Below are 13,194 nucleotides of genomic sequence, written 5' to 3'. Positions count from 1 at the left end.
TCTCTTCCAAGTCATCGGAAGTCATTTTCCAGATAAAAACTTGTGAATGTACTCCTGCAGCTTTTAGGTTGTTGTTTTTTCTCTCCCATTCTCACCCACCACCACCCCTTTCTTGGTGAAAATGTTGAATCTTTGAGGGAGTATGGTTCATGGAAGGCTACAAAAATAAGTTGCATTTATATAGCGCTTTTATTCTAAGAAATTGTTCCAAAGCACTTCACAGTAGCATTTAAAGCAAAATTTGACATGGAGCCATATAAGGAGATATTAGGGCAGATGACCAAAACCTCGGTTAGAGGTAAGTTTTAAGGAGGACTTAAAAGGAGGAAAGAGAAATGGAGAGATTCAGGGAAGGAATTCCAGATCTTCACAGCCTGGCCAGCAATGGTGGAGCAATTAAAATTGGGGATGTTCAACAGGCCAGGATTAGAGGAGTGCTGATATCTCAGAGCGCTGTAGGATTGGAGGAGATTACAGAGATAGGGAGGCCATGGAGGGATATAAAAACAAGGATGAGAGTTTTAACATCGAGGTGTTACCACGTGAGCCTGAGTAGCCAGACTTGTCAGGGCCATATGTTCAGAAATAATCCTGATCCTATCTTTACCGAATGTGTCTATGTGCTCGTACTTCTGTCTTTACTCTTTGTTACATGGTGCCCAGAGTTGAATGCAGTGCGCCAAGGTGGTCAGATCAAAACTCTCTAGACATTTACCCTATAATTTTTGGCTATATAGCTTAGGATTCTGTTTTTTTAATTGTGTTGCCCCATTTTTAGACATTAAAAGTGGCAAGTTGTTACTTTCTAGTGTCAGTGCTAATTCTGGTCGCTTCACTCTATACTTGGGTTGCACATTTTTCACTGTGTGCAATATTTTATATTTATCAGAGCAGCATTGTTTATTGTGCCAAGTGCTTGCCCAGTTGCATAACTGATCGAAGTCCTGAAAATCTTGAGTTGCATCTCTCTATGCCTTTCTCTATATTACTGTTGCCTACAAATTTGGCGGGTTTGCGTCTTTCAGCAGCTAGGCTATTTATTTGGATTGGAAACAATGAAGTTCTAGCCACTGACTTCATCCCCCCCCCCCCTTAAGTACTTTCAGGTTCTATTAATTATATATTTGAGTACATTTGTCATTTGGTTTTTAGGTTCACTGTAATGTCTTCTTTCTGAAAACAAGCAAATAAACTCTGTATTTTATCACTTGAAACTTTATTTTACTATAAGAGAAAATACTGCTGATGCTGGAAATGCTGAAAAGAAAGCAGGGGTTTGCAGATGATCCAAACATTTGCCCTGTGGTTGACAGTGAGGAGGATAATTTAGACTGCAGGACGATATACATGGTCTGGTCAGTTGGGCAGAAAGATGGAAAATGGAATTCAATCTAGAGAAGTGTGAGGTAGTGCATTTTGGGAAGTGCAGCAAGGCAAGGGAATACACAATAAATGGAAGGATACTGAGTAGTGTGGAGGGACAGAGGGACCTTGGGAATGTATGTCCGCAGATCCTTAGAGGTTGCAGGATAGGTTGATAAGGTAGTTAAGAAGGCATATGGCATGTTTTCCTTTATTAGCTGAGGCATAGAATATAAGAGTGGGGAGGGTATGCTAGAACTGTACTTTTTTGATTTGTTCATCGGATGTGGCCAGCATTTATTGCCCATCCCGAATTGCTTTTGAGAAGGTGGTGGTATGCAACACTAGTTAGACCACAGCTTGAGTACTGCATACAGTTGTGGTCTCCACATTACAGGGAAAATGTGATTTCAGTAGAGGAGGTGCAGAGGAGATTTACAAGGATGTTGCCAGGACTGGAAAATGATAGCTATGAGGAAAGATTAGATAGGCCAGGGTTGTTTTCCTTGGAACACAGGATGGTGAGGGGTGACTTAATTGTGTAAAATTATGAGGGGCCTAGATAGAGTAGGATGATCTATTCACCATAGCAGAGGAGTTTAAAAACTAGGGGGCATTGATTTAAAGTAATTAATAGAAGGATTAAAGGAGAGATGAGAAAACGCTTTTTCACCTAGAGGGTGGTAGGGACCTGGAACTTACCACACTTAAAAAGTACTTGGATGTCTACTTGAAGAGCCATGACCTGCAGGTCTATGGACCTAGTGCAGGAAGGTGGGATTAGGCAGGATAACTCTTCGTTGACTGGCATGGCCACGATGGGCCAAATGGCCGTCTGTGTCATAAATTTTCCATGATTTCTATGAAAATGCTGGAAATACTCAACAGGTCAGGCAGCATCTGTGGAGAAAGTAAGTGTGTGTCTGGGAGTGAAGGGAAGGGGTGACAGCAGAAGTGCAGGGAATGGAAATGATTCAGTTGAGGGCCCTGTCAACCATGGTGGAGGGAACTTCTAGGTTAAAGAAAAGGGAAAGCATATTGAAGCACCGGTATGAAATTTTCCTGTCTCTGTGAAGTGATTTATGACTTTAACCCCTCATAGGGACTAAATCAAATCAGGAGTACATCCCTATGAATCTCCTTTAATAAGTTCAAACCAGACAAATTCCTTTAGACACTTATTTGGGTCCAAAGAAATGAACTAGTTTTCCCTCAAAGAAAGAAAACTAACAGAGCATATTACCATCTTTCATATAGCCTATTTTTTAATAATTATGGCTAAGTTGAGAAATTCAACACTCCTAATTTTTGCTCCAGAAACCCTCTTATTTATACTGTTTCTAAGGTATCATCTGATACCTTAGATATCAGAAGGACGGCATTACCCCTGAAATCATCAAGAGTGCCAAGCCTGTTATACTTTCAGCACTGCACGAACTGCTTTGCCTGTGCTGGGACGAGGGTACAGTACCACAGGACATGCGCGATGCCAATATCATCACCCTCTACAAGAACAAGGATGACCACGGTGACTGCAGCAACTACCGTGGAATCTCCCTGCTCAGCATAGTGGGGAAAGTCTTCGCTCGTGTCGCCTTAAACAGGCTCCAGAAGCTGGCTGAGTGTGTCAATCCTGAGGCACAGTGTGGCTTTCGAGCAAAGAGATCCACCATTGACATGCTGTTCTCCCTTTGCCAGCTACAGGAGAAATGCCGTGAACAACAGATGCCCCTCTACGTTGATTTCATTGATCTCACCAAAGCCTTTGACCTCGTCAGCAGACGTGGTCTCTTCAGAATACTAGAAAAGATTGGATGCCCACCAAAGCTACTAAGTATCATCACCTCATTCCATGACAATATGAAAGGCACAATTCAGCATAGCGGCACCTCATCAGACCCCTTTCCAATCCTGAGTGGCGTGAACCAGGGCTGTGTTCTCGCACCTACACTATTTGGGATCATCTTCTCCCTGCTGCTGTCACATGCGTTCAAGTCTTCAGGAGAAGGAATTTTCCTCCACACAAGATCAGGTGGCAGGTTGTTCAACCTTGCCCGTCTAAAAGCGAAGACCAAAGTACGGAAAGTCCTTATCAGGGAACTCCTCTTTGCTGACAATGCTGCATTAACATCTCACACTGAAGAGTGTCTGCAGAGACTCATCGACAGGTTTGCGGCTGCCTGCAATGAATTTGGCCTAACCATCAGCCTCAAAAAGACGAACATCATGGGACAGGACGTCAGAAATGCCCCATCCATCAATATTGGCGACCACACTCTGGAAGTGGTTCAAGAGTTCACCTACCTAGGCTCAACTATCACCAGTAACCTGTCTCTCGATGCAGAATTAAACAAGCGCATGGGAAAGGCTTCCACTGCTATGTCCAGACTGGCCAAGAGAGTGTGGGAAAATGGCGCACTGACACATCACAAATGTCCAAGTGTATCAAGCCTGTGTCCTCAGTACCTTGCTCTACGGCAGCGAGGCCTGGACAACGTATGTCAGCCAAGAGCGATGTCTCAATTCATTCCATCTTCGCTGCCTCCGGAGAATACTTGGCATCAGGTGGCAGGACAGTATCTCCAACACAGAAGTCCTTGAGGCGGCCAACATCCCCAGCATATACACCCTACTAAGCCAGCGGCGCCTGAGAGCCACATGGAAGATGGCAGGATCCCCAAGGACACATTGTACAGCGAGCTCGTCACTGGTACCAGACCCACCGGCCGTCCATGTCTCCGCTTTAAAGACGTCTGCAAACGCGACATGAAGTCCTGTGACATTGATCACAAGTCGTGGGAGTCAGTTGCCAGCGATCGCCAGAGCTGGCGGGCAACCATAAAGGCGGGGCTAAAGCGTGGCGAGTCGAAGAGACTTAGCAGTTGGCAGGAAAAAAGACAGAAGCGCAAGGAGAGAGCCAACTGTGTAACAGCCCTGACAACCAATCTTAACTGCAGCACCTGTGGTAGAGTCTGTCACTCTAGAATTGGCCTTTATAGCCACTCCAGGCGCTGCTTCACAAACCACTGACCACCTCCAGGCGCTTACCCATTGTCTCTCGAGACAAGGAGGCCAAAGAAGAAGATCTGACCTTTTAGCATATAGATGTTACCTTTCTGTGTATATTTTTCCTGCTTTAAAAATCTGTATTTGGCAGTATCATTAACTAACATCTCCATTTAATGTTTTACTGGAATTCCTCTGCTCTTGAAGTTGTGAGCATTTATCTGGTCAAAATTTTTATAATTGTATTTACTTGAGCTCTTGTTCCTCTAAGTACATTTATTGTTTTATGATCTATAATTGTGTTTTTATGGTACCTTGTAATAACCTTTTGAGCCGATCTGTCTACATCACCAACCAACACTATCAATTAAGTTTATTGCTACCTCTTACTGATGTCACACAGGATATTTCAATGTGCGTTTATCCTCCAAGGCCCTGGCAACAGAAATGCTGAAATAGATTTCCCTACTTAAAAGGTGTTTCTGGTTCACATTCTAATGTAGCAGAGACCTTGAAAAACCTTGACATTTCTAACTCTACCTTCTTAAAGGGGAATTTCAGTGAGTCTTGAAAACTGACCATTTATTCAATCTAATTCTAAAAGGTATAATGTATTAATTATATCTAAATTCTACCTAATTATGTCTATTATACCTATATTACATCACATCTGTACTTGTTTAAACCTGCTACATCGCTAGCTTTTTGCAGTTCTGACGAATGGTCATCAATCTGAAAACTCTGTTTCTCTCTCCACAGATCTTGCTTGATCTGAGTATTTCCGGCATTTTGTTTTTACTTTACTACATAAGTAGTTGCAATGTATTCCTGATTATCTGACTACAGACCAGTACAGTGCATGTTTCTTGAGCAAAATAAACTCTACAGCAAATTGCAAGTGTAAAAGGCTAGTAGAAAAGTTAACCAATGCATTTGTTCCCCACAGAAATTGAATCTGGAGATGATGCAGCAGATGCTTTCATCAAATGAAGAAATGAAATACAGAATTCAAAGTCTTAAGTATGTGGATCCCAATATAGTTTAATCTGTTAAAGACAAAGTTATGCATAAGGTTCTGCATGGTAGGCATATCTCAACTGTTACCAGCATCGGCATATGTATTAACAAAAATATCTTGATACTGCTTGTGTCCCTAGTACATTGAAAGTCTGCAGGTCCCTCACACTGCTATTTCATGCGGAATAAAATCCCAATTATCATGGCTAGCGTACTTGATCAGAACAACCAGCGACTGATAGGAATTGTTCTGCATTATGTATCAGACAGAAAGTCAACATCTCTGGAAAATTATTAACATTTAAGATGCCAAAAAGCTTACTTACTCAATAGACCATGAGTTAAGCAAGCATGGCAGCTGCATGATTAGGGAGAAACATTGCAAAAGTATCAGAGGGTCAGTTTTAAAAAAAAAATAGTGCTTGAAAATATGACTGCCCTTTAAATGTCCATTGATTGAAGTACCACACCATTTCATGGGTTACAGCTTTTTATTTTCCTTTTTGAGACAATCTCAGTTTACAGATGTTACCTTTAATATACTATTATTGATGCTATCTTATAGTCATCTAGTTATGTAAATTAATTTATTTTGTGATGTGGTTGCAAACATACGAATTAGGAGCAAGTAGGCCATTCGGCCCCTCAAGCGCCTCTGGCATTCAATAAGATCATGGCTGACCAGTTTGTGTCTCGAGTTCCACACTCCCATCTACCCCGAAAACCTTGGATTCCCTTGTTTAACGAGAATCTATCTACTTCCGCCTTAAAAATATTCAATGACCCCACCTCCACCACCACCTGAGGCAGAGTGTTCCAAAGTTGCGCAACCCTCATCTCTGTCCTAAATGGGCGACCCCTAATTTTAAAACAGTGCCCCCATAGTTCTGGACTCACCCACAAGAGGAAACAACCTTTCCACATCCACCTTGTCAAGACCATTCAGGATCTTGTATACTTCTATCAAGTCTCCCCTCGCTCTTCTAAACTCCAGTGAAAATAAGCCCAGTCTGTCCAGTCTTTCCTCATAAGACATTTCGCTCATTCCAGGTATCAATTAATTAATTCCCCAGTTATTGCTTTTGTTTTATTCTTCCATGGGAGGTAGGCGTCACTGGCAAGGCCAGCATTTGTTGTCCATCCCTAATTGCTCTTGATAACTGAGTGGCTTGCTAGGTCATTTCAGAGGGCAGTTAAGAGTCAACCACATTGCTGTGGGTCTGGAGTCGCATGTAGGCCAGACCAGGTAAGGACAGCAGATTTCCTTCCCTCAAGGACATTAATGAACCAGATGGGTTTTTATGACAATCCCTAATAGTTTCATGGCACCATTACTGAAACTAGCTTACAATTCCAGATTTTTTTAGTTAATTGAATTTATTCCTTAATTGAATTTAAATTTCCCCAGCTGCCATGGTGGGATTTGAACCTGTGTCTCCAGGGCATTCGCCTGGGCCTCTGGATTATCATTGCCTCTACACCAGCCTCTCCTCCTGCTTCAAAATAGTGCCGTGGCATATTTTGAGTCCACCTGAAAGTAGCCAGAGCCTCAGTTTAAGATCTCTTCTGAAACATGGCACCTCCAACAGTGCTGACCTCACCCAGTACTGTGCTGGAGTGTTAGCAGAGATTTTGTGCTCAAGTCTCTGCAGTGGGACTTGAACCCACAACCTTTTAATTCAAAGATGAGAATGCTACCAACTAAGCCAATCTGAAACTTTATGACACAGTATTAATTGTCGGTTCCTCAAGCGTTGCATACAAAACTGAAGTAAGGTTTTTGTGGTATCATATTTGTACTGGCAAGTTTGTATCTTAACCTTGCATATTATGAGCGTAAGTTCTCAACTGGAGTCAGGTATTTCCAGTTGAGCCATCTATTTTCAAAAACTTAGTGGAATAGGTTGGTACCTATTGTATTACTGCTAAAATGTATACTCTGCATTTGATTTCTATGATCTTCTAAAGATATATAAATTGCATAAACTGATATATAACGATTTCACATCAGAAACCATTAATTTTGCCAGTACCATACCACCTGATCAAAAGGCAAAGATTGAGGAGCTGTCTGCAGACATTACAGAATTGCAGCAAGTTATAAACCGGGAATATCGTCTCAAACAAGTAAGTGTGCTTGTGTTCACCAAGTATGTGCACCCTTTCTCAAAAAACAGGTGGTAAAATTTTCCCTCTGTATTGTTCAAACCCAGGAAAGAGCTTGAATTAATAGAACATGACATCTGAAAGTGCTCTGCAATCAATTAATTACTTTCAGAGAATTGTTACTGTTATGTAGGGGAACCAGCAGCCAGTTTGCACACACCATTATCCAGCAAGCAGAAAATAGCTGATTCTGAAGGGCAGGAAGGTGTAAAAATGTGCAGTGTCAAACTTGAGGGTGTGGATTGGGGTTGGGTTTTGGCATTGGTTGCCGACGTGCTGTTACTTTACGATTACCTAAGGATATACCAAATCTAACCTCATTCTGATTTAGAATTCAAACTTTAATATGATTAGGTAGCCCGATTTTCTGGGTGTTTCTAAGAGGTAATGCTACAGAAATAATGGAGAAAATATAGCCTAAAGTACATACCAATGTAAAATAGTTGAACACTAAGGAATACATCTTGCAGTGTCTGCTGATTAGCAGACTTGTCACAAACCTATGGATACTACATCCTCATTTCCATGATCTGATTGACAGCTTAATTCATTTGTACTTATGCAGCACTTAATTCCTTCCCCCTTCCGTATTGCTGCCCATATTTAGGACTGCTGCTAGAATGTGCTGCCCTATGTTTAGGCTCACCTGGAGCATAAACATCAGCATTGACTAGTTGTTCTGAATGGTCTGTTTCTGTGCTGTTAATTGTATTTAATATTTGCCAAATATAATGGGTCAGAATTTTGCTGTTAAGTTTCCTGTGCAAAGTTAATCAGTTTTGTCAAATAAGGTAAATAAGTCTGGAGAGAAAGGGAGTACCAAATGACCTGCATTTTAAAGCAGAAATAACAAACAAAATAAGAGCAAATGACCATTGAATCTTCAAAAGGTATTGGCGTATGCTTTCTAAATCATTAGTTACTTTTTAAAACTACTGTTGTTTCCTGTCAATACTGAATTGTCTGCAATGTTTTGAGTAATCACTCCAGTTGGCTACTTTGAGCAACAAAGACTTTATTCAAATTTCCTATTTGACCCATGTTTGATGTTCAAATAACTTTCTCTGGAATTCAAAGTGATCACAGAAAACATCTCTAATTATGACTTCCAATATCTTCCCTACAACTGACATTAAAGTAAATTTCTAGAGTCTGATTTACTCCCTTTAATATTGGAACTACATGGACCTCCCACCAATTCATTGGAATGACTGTAGACCTCAGTGAGCTACTTAAATATATGAGCCAGCAGCTGGCAAAGCATGTACCCCATTTTATTTAACGCTCTGGAGTGTATGTCACCAGGTCCAACAACCTGATCAGCTTTCAGAACCGTATTTCTAACCAATACCACTTCTGAATTTAATTTCGAAGGAGTCCATTTTGAGAGCATTTGTATCTGTCACTGTTGTCAGTTAGTCCTTGCCTTCAACAGTGAAAACAGATACCAAGTCTCCATTTGGTACCTCAACAATTTCTTGGTCTTCAGTCTTGATCTGCCCTGTGGAATTTCACAAAGAACCTATGCATCTGAAAGCTGCTGAAATTGGATTTCCACAAAGAACTGTTTGAATCAGTGGAGCTTGCAAGCTACATTTGACCTGAGGGCTATGTCTTGGAAACACCCGTCTTACACTATGCAGTCGGAACTGTATCACTGCTTTTATTTTTTGTTCAGAATTCCATTCAAGATGCAACTACACAATTGAAGACTGAAATTGCAGAACAAAACAAAATGCTGGTAAGTACATCTTAATTAGTTTTCAATTTTGACCAGATATTGATGTATTAGTATTTAAATTATGGCGATATTTTATAAGTGAATATGTGGTACATGGTTGCAAGAAATCTTCCAAGCAAGTCGTTAACAACTTGTAGATTTTGTGTAAAATCAATAAGTACTATCAAGCTCACTTGTGTGTGACCTTGCTTTCAAAGTTTGAAACCTGTGTAAATTTTATTCTACCTTTTCAATTTCTCCTTTTGTTGTCTGTCTTCATGGTTTTCAAGTAAAATGGAAGTTCTTACCAATACCTGTAGATGAAGCTGAACAATTCCCATTAAAGAACATGGCAATGTCATCTGCCAGTTTACTGGGATGTGCAGATGAGTGCTTTTGTTTGTAGTTTGGTTAGGATTACTGATATACAAGAAAGATAGACAAATACTTGTGTGTGAGTAGAGTTGACTGTACTTCTTAAATTAGCCTCTATATAAGCAATTGGAGGTCATTATAGCTTTGTGCAACAGACCTGCTTAAGATAATTAATTGCCTTCTTTTATACTTGTGTCTGACATGAGTTTTACAAAAAAAATGAGAATAATGGTTTCTTTTGTTTAAAATTCCTTAAGCTGTTGCAGTGGACATCACTGAGTGGCAGCAAAGGAAATGGGGATAAACAGAGAATGGCAGTGAGATTCTTCTGTACAATATCCTTTCCAAAATCTGAATTACAGTATTGGTTGATAGTTTGAAAGGGTTTACTATTTCAATTTTTTTTTTGTTCCTAATCTAGTTGTATTCTTTAATAATAGGGTCAGATAAAGGTGGACCTGGCCAATGCAAAAGAGAGCCAAGCAAAGCTCAGACCTCTGATTGTGGAATGCCCAGAACAACTGAAGAATGAAATACAAGCAATGAGGGAGGCAGTAGAAAAGAAGAAGGAAGCCATGGTAAAATCCTTTTCACTCCTCCTTTCTCCTAAAGTTGTTAACTCATGCTTGCATACGACCCCCAGATGCTGGCAGCTGTTTTGTAAGGTTCCAGTCATAAGATATAACTTTAGACAATGGATTTTGGTAAGCTATTTGAAGCATTACATTTTACGTCAATTCTGTTCTTGTCTGATATTCAAGCATGCAACTCTTTTAGTGTAGGTGTTGCTGGTTAAGAATCAGACAGGGTTCCAAGCTGATGAAACCTTTATTCACCTTAAAGATATTTTCCAGACTGCTTAGTCTTGAGGATGACTTTCCATTCTAATTTTTTGTAAAAAAAAATGCATTAAAATGTGAATTGCTTTTGTGCAAAAGGCCAGTGTCATACAATTACAAGTTTGTTTGAAGTGGGATTGAGGATAGTTTTCTGTGCTGATCTAGCACCAAATTATATTCCAAATTATTCTATTGCCCTTTATTCTATTACCATTTACTCACTACCCTTATGCTGCAGGCTTTCTAAATGTGATGATTAGAACTGATTGAACTGGTATTCTGGTGCAATCTCAGTAGTACTCTTAAAAGCATCAAATTACTTCCCTGCTGTTATAATTTCTGCTTCTAGCTTACCCATTGAATTTGGTTCGTTAGCATCAACATCTTTCGAGCTCAGCACAATTCTGAGCTCTTCTTCCTTCGCCTCTGCACCCACTTCTTTAGCCAGGGGTTTTCCTTCTGTCATTTTTCTCGTTCCACCTGCACCTCTCCCTCTGGCCTTTTACCCTCTCTCAGTCTTTTCATTGGGAACTGCCAGTGTGACAATGGCTGTCTCAATTTCCCTACCTCTCTCTGAACTTGCACTTTGTTATCTCAGGTCCAACCCTGAAATTGTCATTAATCCTGCTGACATGGCCAGCACTGTTATTTGGTGAACAGACCTTGACATTGTGGAGGTTGAATGTTATCTCATCAATGCCTCCTCTTGCCTCCCCCGGACCACGATACCGCCACCAAACCATTATTTCCCAGACTGTCGTTGACTGCATCTCCTTTGGCAATCTCTCTCCTGCCCCCTCACCCCATCCCAATAGCCTCCAACCTACTGGTCCTCCAATCCTGCACAGTCTGCTTCTACCTTCTTCCCAAGATCCGCAAACAGGACTGCCCCCCACCCCATCCCAATGGCCTACAACCTCCTGGTCCTCCAATCCTGCACAGTCTGCTTCTACCTCCTTGCCAAGATCCACAAACAGGACTGCCCTAATAGGACCATCGTTTCAGCCTGTTCTTGCTCAATGGAACTTATTTCTTCCTATCTCGACTGGCTTTTTCTTTTCTCCTTGTCCAGTCTCTTCGAAATTACATCCATGACTTTTCCAATACCCTCCACTTTAACAGTTTCCAGTTTCCTGGCCCTAACCATCTCTTTTTCACCATGGATGTCAAGTGGTCCTTGGATCTAGGATAATACATGCTTAAGATATGCATGGGACAGTTATGATGGTAAATAGTGGTACATTTGGTCTACAAGCACTACCTTTTCAAGCTACAGGGGTAATGTCATTGGTGCCAGTTTGTTTTTTCCAAGCTAAAAATGTTGCTTCCTTAATTTTCATGTTGCAGCTTTTCTTTTGAATTGGACTAAAACCTAAGAGTCTCCCTAAAGGACAAAGTTACGTTAGATAATCAAGGTAGTATCTGCAGTTTGCAAGTGTATTTTGTCTCCAAATAGGCCCGTTTGTGTTTTCTCTTTTTATAATCAGAGAAATCAGGCCATTGGCAGTAATTAGCTAGCACGTTACTAGAATGAACAGCAACAGAAATTGTACACTGTCCCTTATTAACAAAGAAAAATAAAATTGAATTACAGTTACTTTATTTACAGTCCTGGTTACAAACCATGGCTTCCTAGACTGTATGGTAACACCATTGAACAATATTCTTGGTGTCCATTTAAAATAAATACAGGACTGTTTCATGGATCAGTTGGCAGTGACAGTTGATGCGCAAAAATGCTTTTCTGCTATATTTGCCTTGGGCTCTTCAAAATTACCCATAAAAGGTAACTAAATGTATATCCCACATTATTTAGGAGGAAAAAAGTGCAAAGAGGCCCACTCTGAATAATATGTTGCTCAACTCTGTGTATCTCTATTGTTTTGATTGAGAATTGTTAGGGCAGAGAAAGTACTGCAACTTGATATCATCATTCTCTGGTCCTAAACAACTAGCCAGCAACTACTTGGTAAGGGCTGTGCCAACTGTTGTGTCTACCCCATTGTAATTCAGTTTTGATGTATTAAATAGCAAAAGAAAAATGAGAGAACATTGGAACTTCAGGACAAGTTGGCAAGTTTTACTAATTTCCAAAACAAAGAACTAGAAACCTACTGCAGTTTATTGCAACAATCCCAGACTGGCTCTGACCTTATAAGCAGCATGAACACTGAGGTAGGTGAATTCCACCGTGTTTAGCAATATATATATATTGCTAACTCCTTAAAAATTGTTTTAAAATTATTGTATTCAAATTATGTGTGAAGTGTGCTGTTGAGCTTCCAGATTGCCGCTTTGTCTGCTGCTTAAGGTTGATGGAGAACTTGGATTTGGGTGACTGTAAAGGCTATTTTGAAAGACAGACGTACACGCCTGAATGATATATAATTATGTTCACGGTTCTGATCTCTATACTATGAAAAGGGTATAGAGGCACTGGAGAAGGTGCAAGGATGACACTAGAACTGACAGGTTATAACTATTGGGTAAGACTGAAAAGATTGGGACTTGGTTCTCTGGGAAAGAGAAGGTGACTTAATAGAGTTCTTTAAAATTATGAAGGGATTTGATGAGTTAGATGTAGAGATGATATTTCTACTTGAGGGGAATTGAAAACTAGGGGCTATAACTATTAGATAGTCACTACTAAATCCAATAGGCAATTCAGGAGAAACTGTTTACCTGAAAATGTGTAACTTGCTACACAAG

At 40.4% G+C, this 13,194-nt stretch overlaps 1 protein-coding gene across 3 annotated transcripts in view; it reads left to right on the top strand.

Annotated features, from left to right (window-relative positions):
• The window catches only part of nuf2 (UF2 component of NDC80 kinetochore complex), a 42,462-nt gene that overhangs the window by 23,310 nt on the left and 5,958 nt on the right, over positions 1-13,194 (top strand). For all 3 annotated transcript variants that reach the window (XM_068036504.1, XM_068036506.1, XM_068036505.1), the window contains exons 7-11: positions 5,315-5,388; positions 7,416-7,512; positions 9,230-9,292; positions 10,087-10,224; positions 12,517-12,660. In XM_068036504.1, coding sequence (XP_067892605.1) covers positions 5,315-5,388; positions 7,416-7,512; positions 9,230-9,292; positions 10,087-10,224; positions 12,517-12,660 — 516 coding nt within the window. The remainder of the gene's footprint in view (positions 1-5,314; positions 5,389-7,415; positions 7,513-9,229; positions 9,293-10,086; positions 10,225-12,516; positions 12,661-13,194) is intronic.

This window comes from Heterodontus francisci, chromosome 8 (assembly GCF_036365525.1).
Source record: "Heterodontus francisci isolate sHetFra1 chromosome 8, sHetFra1.hap1, whole genome shotgun sequence".
Taxonomy (NCBI): Eukaryota; Metazoa; Chordata; class Chondrichthyes; order Heterodontiformes; family Heterodontidae; genus Heterodontus; species Heterodontus francisci.
The sequence above is the reverse complement of the archived record's forward strand: the minus strand, read 5'-3'. Positions and strand labels throughout refer to the sequence as shown.